The sequence below is a fragment of the Zonotrichia albicollis genome, chromosome 5 (assembly GCF_047830755.1).
Source record: "Zonotrichia albicollis isolate bZonAlb1 chromosome 5, bZonAlb1.hap1, whole genome shotgun sequence".
In the NCBI taxonomy this organism is placed as follows: Eukaryota; Metazoa; Chordata; class Aves; order Passeriformes; family Passerellidae; genus Zonotrichia; species Zonotrichia albicollis.
Window position 1 is genome coordinate 50,477,912 of NC_133823.1, and position 16,444 is coordinate 50,494,355.

The 16,444-nt window shown below is 39.1% G+C and overlaps 1 protein-coding gene across 7 annotated transcripts in view; it reads right to left on the reverse strand.

The window, feature by feature from the left end:
- The window catches only part of NSD2 (nuclear receptor binding SET domain protein 2), a 107,031-nt gene that overhangs the window by 53,428 nt on the left and 37,159 nt on the right, over positions 1 to 16,444 (reverse strand). For all 7 annotated transcript variants that reach the window (XM_074541673.1, XM_014266087.3, XM_074541674.1 and 4 more), the window contains one exon: positions 6,538 to 7,163. In XM_074541673.1, coding sequence (XP_074397774.1) covers positions 6,538 to 7,134 — 597 coding nt within the window. In that variant the 5' untranslated portion in view covers positions 7,135 to 7,163. The remainder of the gene's footprint in view (positions 1 to 6,537; positions 7,164 to 16,444) is intronic.

The following is a 16,444-nucleotide window of genomic DNA, read 5'->3' on the forward strand; positions in this document are numbered from 1 at the left end:
GCTTGTTTAACAAAGATATACACAAGACTCAGTTTTCCCTCTTCCAGCGAGCTTTCAAAATAGTAATTTTTAAAAACAGTTCTTCTGAGAAGGGAATTAATTTCTGATTATTGACAATATACAGTTTTAGCTACTACTATTTTATGATGCATGGGAGCACAACTCCTGTGAATACCTATAACTTTAGATATTCACAAAAAGCAAAAATATAAGCTAGCCCAGTTGGATCTCTTTATTTATAATAGAAAGATGATGAAAGATGGTAATAGACAAACATAAAATTACTGTCTGTGGACAAAGACCTCTTTTGGAGAACCTGAAGTTCATCTGCCCTACATAAAATCCACTCTAAAACAAGGAAACTTGTAAAGGAGGTTGAACTCACTGCTCCAAGACAGATCAAAATATTTTGCTTTTGCTACTTTGCCTAAGGGTTACTACAAAATATCTTTCTTTCTTGACAGAAGGGGGCTATAAGGGCCAGAAATTACATCTGGTACAGATCACTAATGTTTCCCAAATATCTGCCTGTAAATCCATCCAAGTAACACGACCCTAAACTGCAGATCTAACTCCTTGCTACATGTGAGACTTACACATGCATTATTTTGGTTAAGCAGAACACTGAGCAGAGCAAGAGAAAGGCTAAAAAACTCCAAACAAACAATGAAACAAGCAGCAAATTCCTTGCCAAACCAACCTATAGTGGTCAATACAGGAGGAGGAAAAGGAAAAGCTGAGATTTTAAATCATTAAATCATAATATTACCTGTGCAACAACTGACAATAAATCTGGTCAGCTTATTAAACCAGAAACTGCCATTAATCTCTCAACACCATCTGCTGCTGGGATGTAAAGGGATGTTAGTTCTTCCAAAGATGGCTTACTCACCACTTTACTTCATCTGTCATGTCCACCATAATGCCCAAAAGACCAAAATAAAAAAGCTCTGGAATGCACAAACCAATGATAAATATGAAAAAATGCAAGAGATGCCGACATTCTTTGAATTGACTTAGTACATCTGGTCAGCTCTTTTCTACAGAAACCTGGCTCAGTGTTCAGAAGCACTCAGGAATCAATAATATGCTAAGTATTATTCATAATGAAAAATAATGAAATTGAGAACAATATAGAAAATCATTAACATGCCACTGTATGCATTCACAAGACATTTATATTTTGAATGTCCTCTGTTGTTCTGGTTCCTTATTCTAAAATAAACAAGACAGCAGAACCCAAAGGGCAGCACAGTGCAGAAACAGGGTAACACAAAGTAGCATTCTGGAATTGCTTCTAAAATATGTGGAACAACACACCAGCACTGGATAAGCTGAAATTCAAAATACAGCAGGTTTTTGAGAAATCTACACAATGACCTGTAAGAGAAGTCCATGATCCGTATTTCTGTTATTATGGCAGAATCTAGCAAAACAAGTAAGCAGCAAATTGAAAAGGTGAAAGAGCTGCTTTATTGCCCTGTTACTGCAGGTACTGGATGCAAGAAGCTCACACTGGCTCAAAAAGAAGCTGAGGCCTCCTTCCATGGATTCAGCCATCTACAGCCATTAAACACAAAGTCAGCAGCTCCAGAAACCTCTGAGTCACAAACTGCTGGAGGCTGAGTAGATCCAAAAGGAGCATCACTCTGTGATTTGCAGTATCTGTACTCCCCATTGTGCCTCCTCCACTGAACCCTATCCCGAGCTGAGGTGCTGAATTAAATGGCTCCTTGATCCACCGTGGTAGTGCTATTCTTAGACAGTATTTTTGTCAACACTTCAAGATATTACTTCACATACTCCATTTGGATTCTCCCACCAATGTATTTATGAAGAGAGAGGACAAAAAATGTATTTAGGGAACACTTATTGGGACAACAGTTTTGCGTAAAAAATGCACTTAAATTAGCTACTTTTACATACAAGAACAAGAAGTCTGGTATGGAAAGCCTGAACAAATACTCAGGTTTTCTGCAATTAATTTTGTAGCCACTCTGAGAATACTCACAGCTTCTAATCACCCCTCAAACCAGTACAATGAACAAGTGGTTCTTTAAGATACTTTCCCAATGAGGCGTTAAAAAAAAAGCAATTTAAGTACTGAAGTAACAATTACTGTTGCACATCATGAGCTGCTTAGCACTAACAAGTTCTCAAGGCTTAGCTAAATTTAATCTTTTACTAAGGGCTAATGCAAAACAGTACTTCAGAAACTCTTCCAAAAAGGGTAAGAAGTAATTTCTATGGTTTCTGAAGAGATTTCTAGGATTAGTCCTTCTCCTTTGGGATCCTGGTGACATCAGCCAGACAGCCTGTGTCATCACTTGCCTGAAGACAGGATCTGATACCTCAAGACAGTCTATTAAAAAGGAAAACAAAACTGGGTTAATTTTATCTTACAACTACAGATCCTGACTCCTGTGACAGCTTAGCTGCACATTTTGTCACAGGTACAGTAACTGTACTTTACCAGGAATTCCTAACAACTGATGATAAGAAACAGTCAAGTCCTTCTCCTGAAAACACATATTTTACTTGCTTTTATTTTTTAAATTAAGACAAAATGAGCAGTCTTGGGGTGTGTCTGTACCATCTACAATGGGATAATACAACATTCAATGAACTCAGTTCTCCAATATTATAAAGGGAACTTGTTGCTTTGTGCTGGCCTCTACCTGATTAGATGCAAACATCAGAGAAATATCATCACCTTCAGTAGTCCCCAGCTTCCTGTATTTAGTTACCACAGACACTATTAGAAGATCATCCTCAGACTGTTTCAGTTCTACCCCCATTGGGTTTTTAAATCTTTGCCAGTATGTAGATATTGGATATAAGGGAGCTAGCCAGAAAGTTTTTCTCTGTGAAGGTGAAATGGCAACATAAACATATGACAAGGACTAGTGGAATTTCTCCAGCAATTTGCATTTGCCCCCCATGTAGCTACTGCAAGGTCATTATAGGCCATATCCTGCAGAGAGAGAGTAAAAACCTGCCAAGTTTCTGGTATAATACTAGAAGAGAACTACATGAAAAGTGGCTAGGAAGCTATGTGGAAGGTAAAGTTTTTGGATCATGTACATGTATTACACAGCTGGAAACCTTAAACTAGCAAGTAGAGCAGATGTGGACTTCCAGGTTTGTTCTGGACACAGTGCTGCTGCTTTTGTGAGCTACTGCACGCGTGCTGAGAAGCCAGGCCAGGAAGCCCAGCCAAAAGGGCAAACTGCCACTTATAAGCCCATCGCAGCTTCTGCAGAGAGAGCTCAGATGTGCCAGGATCACAGACTGGGCTGCTCCCACGGTCAGAGAGCACAGACCTACCCAGGGACCCCCAGCATGGGAGCTGCACATGTATGTACTCTCTGTTTCCTGTACAGAAACCCTGCATTGCTCTAGGGATCATTCTGGGATTACTTCATATTAATCTATGAAATAAACCTCTGCTGCTTTCCTCCAAACAGGATTGCTTCACTTCTAACTCATGAGCAATGAGTAAGAAAATCTAGTGAAAATAGTGACTTGAAAGCAGTCAGGACAAATCCCAGTTCCAGGGTGGCACATGAGCAGCTCCAGGAGCCCACAATTCTGACATTGATGCAAACCTGTAACATGTGATACCCAGCACCCATAACCCAGAATGTCCAGGGGTGCACTGCCTTGGCTTTAGAGTTGTGCAACAAAGCCTTATCATGAGAGGCCTGGATTTTAAAGTAAACTCCTCAGGTGGAGAGAAGAAGGGTGAAAAGGAGGAGGAAAGAGGCACAGGTTGGACCACTTCATCTCCTTTACCCTGGGAAAATGAAAGCAGTACAGCTGTTTCTCAGAGGCCTGGAAAAGCTGGTGGTTATCAACAGAAATCTAACATGAGAGCTGGGCAGATCACATTTACTCCCAGCTGAAAACTAACTCACAGACAATGTTTTAAATAGCTTTCATTTCTGTTAACAAAAGATGCCCAAACAACAAGAACCCAACAGCAGAGCACTGGAACATTTGTTACACGATATGCCTCTCACCTCAGTGCAATAGTAATCTGCTATGTCCATCAGACAGAGATCTAATTACCCTACACAAAAGGCAGCATTTGAAACATGGTGATTTTTGTTAAATCAAAAGAGTAAGAAGCTGGACAACAAGAAATTCAGAGAGAAACCAGATGAAAAATAAAACCAGGCAAACAGGTTCTGCATTAACATGTAACCTACAATAAACAGGTACCTGACTGCAAAATGAATCAGCTTTTACTCTAAGGATATTTACCTAATTTCCACTTTGCAGCCACAATCAGCCACATAAAACCACACTATTATGCACTAACATTAAGGCTTTGGATGCTGGCCATGGAGTTTCAGGCTAGAGCCTGAAACCAAAGAACACTGATACTAAGCCATTACAGTTATCATCACAGAAAACTCATGTATGTCACAAGCCTGACAAGTACACACAGACAAACATTTGCAAAATCTCCTTCACATGTTCCCTCGTATTTGTTTTTCCTTATTTTAAACCTGCACAGTTGCAAACCCTCCCTGTGAAAGAAAAGCCCCAGGTTTTTTACAATCAAGGAGTTATAAAGTAACATCTTGCAACCTTTAAATGCTTCTCCTTTTGACCTTTGTGCTTTAAAGTGCACTATGCTAGGAAAAAAAAGAAGCCAGAAGTGTGACCGTGTGTTTCAAACTCTCTGAAAAGAGCAGGGTTGCAATATTGCAAGGGCTGAGATGCAGCAGGGGGTTGCCTCGATTGGGTGGTTTGGTAGCTCGGGGGTTTGGCACAGGAGCAAATAACGCTATCACTCTGCAGCCACTGAGCCCCAGGCACTCTGGGAAACAGTGCGGATGTGGTTTTCTCCTGATCATTTCTGCCCAAAAGACAACTTAAAGCCAGACGAATCTTTCTTTTCATTTTAAATGAACTGTGCACCAGGAAAAATGAAATGCCACACTCAATGGACAACCAGTGTAAAGGGCTTCAGAATCAACTGCATTTGTTGACATGCTCAGTATCACCACCTCCTTCTGAAAAAAAGCAAAATAACAAACCCACACAAATATGCTTCAGTTGTCGATGCTATTAAACATGCCCCCTTTTAGTCCAATTTACCCTTATTAACAATGAGCTGGACAAAGAATTACTCAAAATATCAACTCTGCCCATACCTTTTACCCTGACTAATGAGTCAGGAAAGTCTGAACCAGTTAGTGTTAAAACACTCTCCTTAACTAAATTAAAGACAACAAACTCTTGAACAACATTCCTGAAAACATGAGTATTGATAATTTTAGCATAAATCACACATTCAAACCATAAACAAACGATAAATATTTCTGATACCTAGAAACACATTTACCCAGTTCTGTGAACTCATTTATTATTTAGTTTTATTGAAAAGAACTGCAAATAAAATCAGCAATACAGCAACTCTGTTTCTTCTCTGTATGTGTGACCTTGGAAGAAAGTAACAATCAACAGGGCTGTGTTAATGGCAGGACTGGATGGTCTTAGAGACATTTTTCAGCCCACAAGTCCATGATTAACTGCAGCTGACAGAAAACCATAATATAGGTTCTGTGTTTAAGGTGTGCAAAACCAGAACCTTTCAACAATGCAAACCATTCATTAACATTCACCATTGTTATACAACACCATTCTGAATTATTCACTGAGAAACTTAATATACATAGAAATATCCCTGCTATGTAGGGTTTTTCCTCTGAGATGAAGTTATTGCAAACCACATTCCTTTAAATGGAGTCTTGCAATAAAAGCTAAATAAAGGGGGAAAGGGTTCCCAGCAGAATTCTTATTTACAACTTGGTAAGGCAAATTAAAAAAGCTTAAACATTTCTGCCAATGTTTAAAAGAAGTAAAAAACCAAAGAGCTTGACCACAAAACTACTGACACCAAATACAAGACGTAGATATTTTCAATTAAAATAAGTCACTGGGTTAAAGCAAGCAAAACCAGCTCTTTTCAGATCACAAACAGGCAAGGGGACTACGTTCCAATTGCCAAAATCTGATGGCAAAGAGGCCTGCTCATCAGCCAGCTGACTGCTGAGTACGTTTTTCTTTTAATTCAGAACCAGAAATAGAGAAAAAGGAAGGTTTCTTTTCTGAAACATCTGCTTATTAAGAAGCCATAATACCTCATTCTCCAGGAGTTAAAGGTCACCTCTACCTCAGTTTCCTTGCTCAGGTGCACATTGTGACTGAGTCTTGGCTACAAGTCTAGAGGAAATTTCTGTTTCATACATCACATACTTCCACATGCCCTGATTTGCTCTGGTGACTTACTTTACTGATGTGGAAACTGAATTTATGGGGTATTCCTATCCTGGGGAAGAAACAGGTACCAGAACTAGAGTGCATCTGTTCTTTTTTTGAGACAAAGAGAGGCATAAAAAATTACTCCCCCCATTTGTGAGGCACCTACTAAATGCCTGAAGATGAGCATACAAACACTGAAACTCCTGTATGATTAATAAACCTCACAAAACACAGAAAACATGAAAAAAAAAAAAGTACTACCTTCTTTTCAGTGGTGCTTGAAGTCTTTGACACTAAAGCTGTTTCAACAAGACCCTGCTCAAGTAAGGAGTCATATTTTATGCTTCTTTTTCTGCTTCTCCTCTCCTTGTTTGCTGGCTTTTGTTCATTTTCCTCTGACTGAGACACATCTGCACCATTGTCTCCGCAAATGGAGGACTCAAAAAGAGGCTTCCCATTCATGTAGGTTTTAGTGATTTTCAGCTTTATTTCTGGAGAGCCATTCTTGATAGGAGTAGTGTTGGGGGGTGTTCCAACTCCCTTTATTTCCTGAGGTTCAAAGCGCAGCTTGGCATCCTGGGCCCCGGACTCGCCATTAAACACCCGGGAGGTCAGATCTTTCAATTTATCAGCTGGAATAAATGGAAGAGTCTCATGGCCATTATATTTTTGCATGACACCTTCCTGTAGAGTGGCAGAAAGTTGTGCTTTGCCCAAGTAGACGGAACATTCACGATTCACTTCACAATTCTGAGGTTTCCCATTGGTATTTCCAAGGATTTCTGGTACCTGCTTCATTTTGATGCAGTTAATTTTTTGAGTTAACAGTTGAGAACTTCTTTTGATGCTAAAGTCCATTCAGTCCAGATGTTTCCAGTCTTACACTGCTATATTAAGACAAAGAAACAAAAAAAATTTTTAACAATAAATGTCAAAAGCTATTAAGTACTCAGATAGACATCAGCACTAATATAAAACTCAATGTACTTCATTAGACTTTTACTAAAAAAAGCTTTGTTTACAATCTTCCAAGGCAAAATGCCTCAGTATCTGTTAATATGCATTACAAAAAAATTCCAAGAAAAACAGATCTATGAATCATCAATTTTATTAAATTGAAAGTGGAAAGCAAAATCACAGCTTTCATTTTAACAATTTGTTAACCATCTACAGCATGAGTGTTGCTTACAATAGCTACACAAAGGTACTGCACTATATAAAACAAATAAGAGGTTAGACCTAAGATAGTATAATTGTTAACAACATAAACCAGATGAGTTTATCTCCAAGAGGCTGTGCCAGCACAGAAAGCCCCCAGGCTGTGTTCCTGTAGCACCTACACTATGGACAGCAGCATCACAGCTTCCCTTCCTCCCTCTCCAAACTTCAACCATCCATCAAAACACACCCCCTGCAGAAACACCACAGCTCAGACAGTCTCCAGATATTTCTCAAAGCATTCTGGCTGTAAGAATGAATAAAGAGTGAGTCTTTTGGGCCAGGAACACCAGCCCCCTGGGAAACAACTAACCCATCAGGCTAGTGACCATACTGGACAAAATTTAAATGATCAAAACAACTCCTGGAATTTCAGATTTTTCATGGCAGCAATATCATCTAACACCCACTTTTCATACAGAAATTTGCAAACATACAACAAGCTAAAACTGCAATATCTTCTGCCCTAAACAGGTTCTACAAGGGTTCTAAAAGCTAACCCTGCCTATCTCACATTACACCACCGTAGCAAACAAATCAGTCTGGCAGAATGACTCCTTTGTGCTCCTAAAGATGATGGTTTCAATTTTTAAAATTCACCTGCATAGATTCTTCATATAACTGGGTCCAATATATACACAATATAGAAAAATACACCATCAGAAATATTATGAAAGCTCAGCACAATAATCATCATATCCATGCTCAAGGTAACCAATTTCATGTATGATTAAGTCCAAGGACTGCCACATCGAATCAAAATTTCATCAGATCTTGTCTCACGTGCTCCCAAAAAAGTGCAGCAAAAACCATGATGAATAGCTATTGAATTGTCAGTTGCTATGGTAGAAATCACTTCTTACCTTATTTATTAATGCACACAGTTATAATGCTTACAACTGGCATATTCCTCCAACTTGCATTTTTGATAGCTCCTACATCAGGAGTAGCAATGTAAACATGTTCATAACTGAGCACTGCTGCAGCCTGCCAAAGCTTCTTAAGGATGTCAAGCTTGAATTCAAAGCAGCTGACGAACATGAAACCTTTTCATTTACAAAGATGCAGAAAAAAATTAAAAATCATTAACTCCATCTCTCCTTAGCAAGTGGTGCCATCTCCCTAACACACTGCTTTAAAATATCTACAAGATAAAAGGGTGTCTTTCCACACAAGCTATATAGACTCATTTGAGAGATGAAAACCCTTCTCCCTCCAGGCACAAACAGCAGCCTGAAAATCTGGCATTAAACAAGGCAAGGACAGCAAGTGTACCTGAACTCCAAGTGAATCTGCAAGAGAAAAAATTCTCATTTTTCTTTAGCCAGATGAAATCAGAATTATCAATAAAATCTCTGATAAAATGACTAGAAAGCAGCCAACTATATTAACTCTTCTTAAGAGGAATCAGAGATAAAAGGAAACTCAAAACTCAATCAGAACAGAATAAATTACTAAACCTAAAGGGAACTCATGTCCTTTCACGGTATATTCTCTGAAAACATGGACATGAGACCAACTCTCAGCCCAATTAATAACACGGCAGTGTTTCATGTGTGATTCAGCAGATTTAACTGAAATTACATTTCTCTTAAGAAACAACTAGTGACAAATTCTATAAATCTCTGGGCAAAAGGCGAACCTGCTGGGAAGCATATCACACAGTTCTGGAGAGCAAAAGTCCTTAGAAAACCCACCAAAACCAAGAACAAAACAACCAAACCAGCGGTCTGTTGCTAAATCTGTACTTCCTTCGCAGGGATCCCTAAGGGAGCAAAGCAGAGATGGGATTTGGGCATCCAAGTTCCAAATTCCCTGCGGCCGCTGCTCCCCCCAGTGGGCACCGGGCTCGGCGCGGCTCCTCCCGGCCCAGGAGCAGAGTTAGGATGGATCCATAAACTGATCAGGGCATGGATGGATTTCTGCATCGGGCCAGCTGTATCTTCTCATCCACACTGTGCTGCTGAATTATGAATCTTACTCTCATCACATACGTCGTGAAGCTACAAGGTCATCAAGCTTGAGGCACGCCTCCAAAAAAGCAGTGAATAATCCAGTGAGACTGTTACTGGTGCACTCCATCTCAGGACATTGATGAATTAGAATGGGTATCTTAAGAATGTCAAAACATAAAAATTGCCATAGTCACAGAAGAACTTAGGCTGGAAGGGATTTCCTCAGATCATCTATTCCCACCCCATGCTTAAACCTGATCAAACTTCTCAAGGCCTTGTCTGAACAATGACCCACAGATAATCAACTCAAAAACTATGGCTTAAAAAAAAATCAAGTTATTGTCTTTCTAGCTAATAAACCTAAACGTATACACTCCATACCACAAAAACTAAACAAACCAACCAACAAAAAACCCAAACCAAACCAAAAGTACCAATAAGTGAAAGACCCTGAACTTATATAGCAGTTACCTTGATTTGCTAGATCCATCTGAAGATACACAGATTTCAAGAACTTCAGTGAGTGAAGGTTCAGTTAATGACTCAGTAATACAGGTCACTAAAAACAGCTGAAAGCACTGAAAAAGGCTTCTCAAATCACTGAAGCCAAGAGACAACAAATCCAGGAGTAATACTGGTAAAAGGAGGAAGTTAATGTACCCACAACAATTGTAAATGGGAAAATGAAGACAAAGGCAGTAATTTGAAACTGTACGATATCAGAACCAGGAGATACAGATTATAAAACATGGGAAATAGACCATGTTTGTACAAAGATTTAATGGAACAAATGAGTAAAGGCTTAAAGTAAGAGGCAGAATAATGGGCTAAGATAACAGATGTGAGTACCTAACAGAAAATATAGTCCCATGGGGAGATGAGACATCTAGACAGCAATTTGCAGGTTAGTCATCATCTCTAGGACAACCAGTGGGATGGAAATTAGTGATACACATCTCAGTCCTCCTTGCAAAAAATAAGCTACATTGCGGGGTCTGGGTAAAAGAAAGAAAATCTACACATGGGAATAACAAAGGGTTTCAGGGAAGAAGATCAAAATTGAAGTCAGGTACATTTTGCTATACAAAACTTCATAGCGACACTATAAGAAGAAGAAAAAGGACCAGGCCCTTTGTGAGAGGAGGGGACAGAGCAGGAAAGAAGGGACAAGGAGAAAATAGCCACCAACCAAGCAGTGCTGCTGTGAGTCTGGAATTAATGCAAGGAGATCTAGAAGACAAGACATGAAGGAATGAAATAAGACAGATCACAGACAAGATCTAGTTGATTCAAGTTGTAAGAGTAAGGTCCTGAAGCAGCTGAACATACAATTAGATTTGGAGCTAAAATCATGTGCACTCATGCTGGACCACGGTATCACACAGGAGCAAAAGCAATCCCTTATCTTTTTCTAGATGACTCTGTATCCATTGAAAAGGCAAGAGGGGGGAGGGCAGGGAAAGGAAGGGGACAAAAGCATCACACGCTAGTAGCAGCTAATGAGCTTAAGCCAGTATCGTCCCACACTGAATGTCTGGTGACCCAAGTACAATTTTCACTAACAAAGGGGAAAAACATTATAACCAGGAGTCTGCTGAATAAACATGATTATTTTGGCTTGTGAACCAAAAGCTTTCAGCATGGAAAAGAAGATTTCTTATCAGATGAAGGTCTCTAGAATTTTTAATCAGACAATGACAACTGGACAATCCTTGCAGTGGCTTTGTACACATGTTCATACTAAAAAAACAGGTTCTATATAAGGCAAACTATCTTGCAGACATTTTAAATCATGCATTAATTACTTGAAAGTTCATCATCTGACAGGAGTCATGAGTCAAACGCAGTTAGTGTGCATGTCAGATTCCTCCTTCACTGGCCAAGGCACTATCATTTATGGGATATTTATTAGCCATTTCTTCCACATCTGCTGTAATTTCAGAGATGCTTTTCCAGTGTGTCAGAAAGAATGGAGTACTCCATTCCTTTCAATTCTGCCAAAGGGAGGGATCTGAGTAAGTAACCATCAACAAGCATCTCTATTAAATATCACTTTTTTTTTCATCTAAGGGTTTTCTTACTCTGGTGAATTACCTGGGGCAGGCACAGGGAGGTGGGGGAAAGAAGGGAGGATGACAAACTTCAATACAAATTCACAGTAAGAGAACTTCATCCATTAAAGCTATTTTTATTACCTACAAATCAGGCTTTCAGCTGGCACTAAAAAGCTAATAGTTGGCTGCTGCTTTTTTGTGTTAAGATTGCTTTCTGGTAAGTGTTCTCCATTGTCTTATCAATTTTAAGACAAAAGGTTATTCCTATTTTCAGATCAGAATGAGAGAGAAAATACTTAACGAGATTAAGAAGGTTACAACACTTTTTCTGCTAATACATTTGAAAACTTGAGTATGCTTACTCATATTATCTTGTATAAAACCCCTAAAATATCAAATAGGAGTAGATGAGTATTTACTCTTGTGTAGTACACTCTAATTGTTCTTCACTGCATTAAAACAATGAAAAATTAATACAGGATCTAAATATAATTTTATTTTAGAAGAAAACACAACTAAAAATTGCATTGCAAGATTGGCCAAAAGTTGTCAGAAACCAGTTCTAGCCAGAAAATTCAAAAACAGTATCTCTCATGAAGAAATCCTTTACTGTAGTAGCTGAGATAGGATTGAAAATAAATATACCAAAACCTTTCTAAAAATTTATGAATCTTAGGAAAATTTTTTAAAAAGCATCCCTCCAAAGGAGACAATTTTTAATGTAAAAGCACTTGAAGTAAAGACTTCATTAATATTGCACAAGATACAACAAGATAAAGGACATTTTCAAAATTCCGCGGAAAAAGTTAGTGTATTTACAGCTGCACTTACTACCCAATATTACCTACAACCAAATATTGTTCTTGGGAAAAAAAAAAAGTATCTATCTTTTTAAATTTGTTTTAAATTTGTTTTGGATTTGCTTTTTTTTTTCCCCCTAATGGATAAAATTTCTGAATTTCAATGACATAGCCTATTTTCATGAACCAAAACAACTATTTACTGCCTTATTATTAAGACAATTAGTGATACCAACTTGGGCATTTAACAACTGTAAAATGAAAAGCAATTCTTCCCTTTAAATCCACTTGCTACTGCAGAAAGCAAGCTTACAAAATGGATGGACTTGCTTTCTTGTCCTTCCTTGGGAAAAGCTTTTGCAACCAACCCTTTCACGTGGACAAGGCTAGAAGTGTCTGTAAGAGGATTCCTCTCCATTAGTTCCTTTTCTTAAAATCACAGAAATATTTTTTCCACTGCTGCAGAAATTTTATATTGTCAGTTCCACTCAACACTGCTGGAGGTGAGTGAAGCAATGAGATACATTTGAGTAAAATCAAATTCTTCATAGATGTTGTAATTTTGTCTGAAGAGACTACACATACCACTGTGGTGGGACCACAGATCAAACAGAAAGGAATGGCTTCTCCTCTGCACATAAGCAGGGAGGACACCGATGCCTAAAACGGTAGAAACTAGTGAATATACCACCAGTATTTAATAAATACAAAAAGGCAGCCCCCAAACCTGAGACCTTCCTGTGTCCTGGAGAGCTCCAAAGAGAATGGTCCCTCTCCAGCAAAACAGGACTTAACAATTCAGTACCTGCTCAGTTTATGTCTTTGCTCACCAATGAAACGATGTCTCTCCCTGTCTTTCAGGCGGCTCAGAGATGTGCACCTGGCATCTGCATAGCTTGGGAACAAAGAACCAAACACAATCACACACAATCTCAAATAGCACAGCACTTCAGTGCAGAGCTTCTTATTTATACTGCTTTTTCACCTGGTCTAACACTACTTTAATTTCCTATACCTTTTTTAATCCCACTGGCTTTTTTTTGTCAGCATCCCACCCCTACTCCTTGCACCACGCTTTCAGGATCTGGATCCTCTGGCTTACATAATATTCACTGCAGCAGATAAACACACTATAATCTGTTTTCTCTTCACTGTGGCCACTGATTCTGCTCTTATTCCCATATGTAGTTGTGACAGCACAGCAATTGCCTGAAGCTTCTCCAAGAGAATCATGAAAATTTCTGGTTGTTTGAATTATGAGGGAATTCAAGGAAGGGAAGATCAAACCTGGGATGACACCACAAAATGTTATAGACAATGAATCAAATTGCAGTGTTAACAAGATGTTATCTGCTACACCTCTACAGAAATCAGTGTTTCCCAGATCTGACCAGACAGCAGCTAACTAATCCAGAGGCTACAATCATTTTGTCTAGACCCTGACAAGTCTGCTCTCATTGTCTACCACAGCATTAAAACTGTTCATCCAAGTGGGTGCATTTAAATGCCAGAAGCACACTTGGTGCCTTGGAATCATTCTAGGAAGTGGCAGTGACACTGGAGACATGTGAGGCTTTGCCAACACTAGGAAGGCCCAGCTGTATGTACACAGAGAGAGCAAAATAATCCTGGAGCAGCATTTGGCCACATCTTCTGCTGTTTACAGAAGCAGCAATACACTGCACTCATAGTGTACCTCTCTGATGTGGACAGGTAATGTGTACAAATAGCTGATTTCTTTCACTCAGTAAATTCAGCTTCACATCTCATGGCATTAGGTAAAGATCTGGCGGGTAAAGGTCTGAGGGTAAAGGTAATTAATCCTGACTCCACAGCACTACAGAATTTAACTCACAGATATGCACCATTGACTAAAAACAGCACACGTCCACATCTGAATGGAACTGACTATAATGTGATCCTGGCCATACTGTGCTAATTCTGATCTCCTTCACACAGACCATAACCACTTACATGCAACTACATTAATAATTCTATCAATGTATTTCCTTGAGGCAAAACACACACACAGAGGGAACTGGCAGATGTATGCCAGGAACACTGAAGCAAGGCCTGAGACTTCAGACATTAGACACTCTTCAAACAAACCCAAATATTGCTATGAAGTGGCCTTTCTGGTTTGGACATTACTTGAAGCATTTCCCTGTGCTGGAGATTTACCATGCTCCTGCCAAAATGCATTACCATCATTCTCAGAGCTCTTAATTCCTTTTTTATTTCTTTTGCTGCATCTACATCAAAAATCTCTCAGAAAGTGATTAGTGTAACTGTTAGAGGTAAAAGGTCTGGAATTTGAGTTTCTGTAGATAAAGAGTACCTTATCCATTCCACTTGAAGACAGAAAGATAAAACACTTCCCTGTCTAACAAACCAATTCCTTCCTGTCCACTTTCCAAAACTTCTGGGTAGAGAGGTTTACAGTGGGTATCTCCTGCAATTTTTTGCTTTCCTTTCAGCACAGTACTAGCTTTGTGCATTACTTCACTGTCTTATCAAATTTAGTTCTTTAGACAAATTGTGTTGTACATACTTCTCATGGGAAAATCTAGCTCTGACTGTAGAAATAAGTAGTGTTAAGCAATTGTAGCTGCTCTTCTTATTTGCAGAGTTTCTGAAGGCTCAGCTATCACTACCATTTTGAGCCAGGCTTTCACGTGATGAATAGATATTGCACACCTACTTTCAGCTACACATTTTATGACTGGAACTTGTTTTTTGCACTACTCTGAATTTCAGTCACATTCCACATTTAATCCCAGCATTTGTTTCTAGTTTGTTCAGGAGTACTACTAGAAACCAGCTTCTGAGTCTGCATTTTGCACTCACAGAAAAATCACAATATTAATTTCATTCTGAAGAATTTGATTGAAAGTTGTTGGCAAGCACTCCATATAGGGAAATGATCCATATTCACCTCTTTCACCCTACACTGTGCTACAAGGTTCATACTTTGGCTTAAATCCCTCTGGCTTTATTATCAGACTAGAATCTAGGCATTCTTTACTACAGAGATAACTCCCCAGTTTAGATGTTTCACAGTGCCAGTGCAGTCAGGATCTTTGCTCCAATGGAATCCCACCAAGGCTGGCAAGTCCCACAATTAATTTATCTGATATGTGATCTTGGGAACCTCAGCTCCAGAGACTAACCCATGCCACAGCATGAACATTTACACTTCTGCTTATTAGAATGAATAAATATGTGGAGTGATTCCCAAACACCATGACAGAAGGCTGCATTACTAAATATTCTTTCCAATGTTTCCTTTATTCTTTAATCAGTAGCTTTTCAAAATATTTCAAATTCCATTTAAATCACATTTCTAAGGAGACCTTCCCTAACCTCAGCCTTTTCTCTTAAAGATATTTTTGTCACAAAATATCTCATCTTCTGCTCCTTTTGTATCTCTTGTTTACTATGGCAGAACTCAGAGATCTCAGGGAACAGAACTCATTCCTGTTATGTTCTTTGACTCTGGCAAAGAAAACATGGAATTCTGATTTAGCCCTCAAGGCCAAATACGCCTGAAGATGATTTGTATACCCTGAGTTTGGCTCAGCTGGTTGGAGCATGGTGTGAATAACCCCAACATTGTGGGTTCAGTCCCTGTACAGGCCATTCACTTCAGCATTGGACCCAATGGTCCTTGGGGGTCCCTTCCAACTCAGAACACTCTAGGATTCTGTATAAAACACATTTTTAATGTGTATTTTAGCATGGATGTGAGATACTAATATTTTAGTATTTAGTGTAAGGCACAAGCCAAAGAGATGTCACAAAGACAGTTAAATGGTGATCTCTGTCAGCCAACAGAAAAGACATCCTTGTGCTTCTCCAAAGCGACACAGAAAACCAACAGTATCCTTCACAGCAGAGGAAAAATGGTAAAGCTTCTATGAAAATCAAGTTCAATAGCTCATCATGCTGCAGTTTTCCAGTCATTTGCCACCTATGTATCCTCACCCCAAATAGCTCCAATTTGTGCTGGGGAGCTGAATACCAAAGTTCAAAAGAAGATCAAATTGCTATCTTGCACCAAGATGAAAATAGGATAAGCTGAAAGGATGGGAACAAAACTAGAAACAGAGCCATCACCTGTTGAGCAATCCTTGCAATTTAA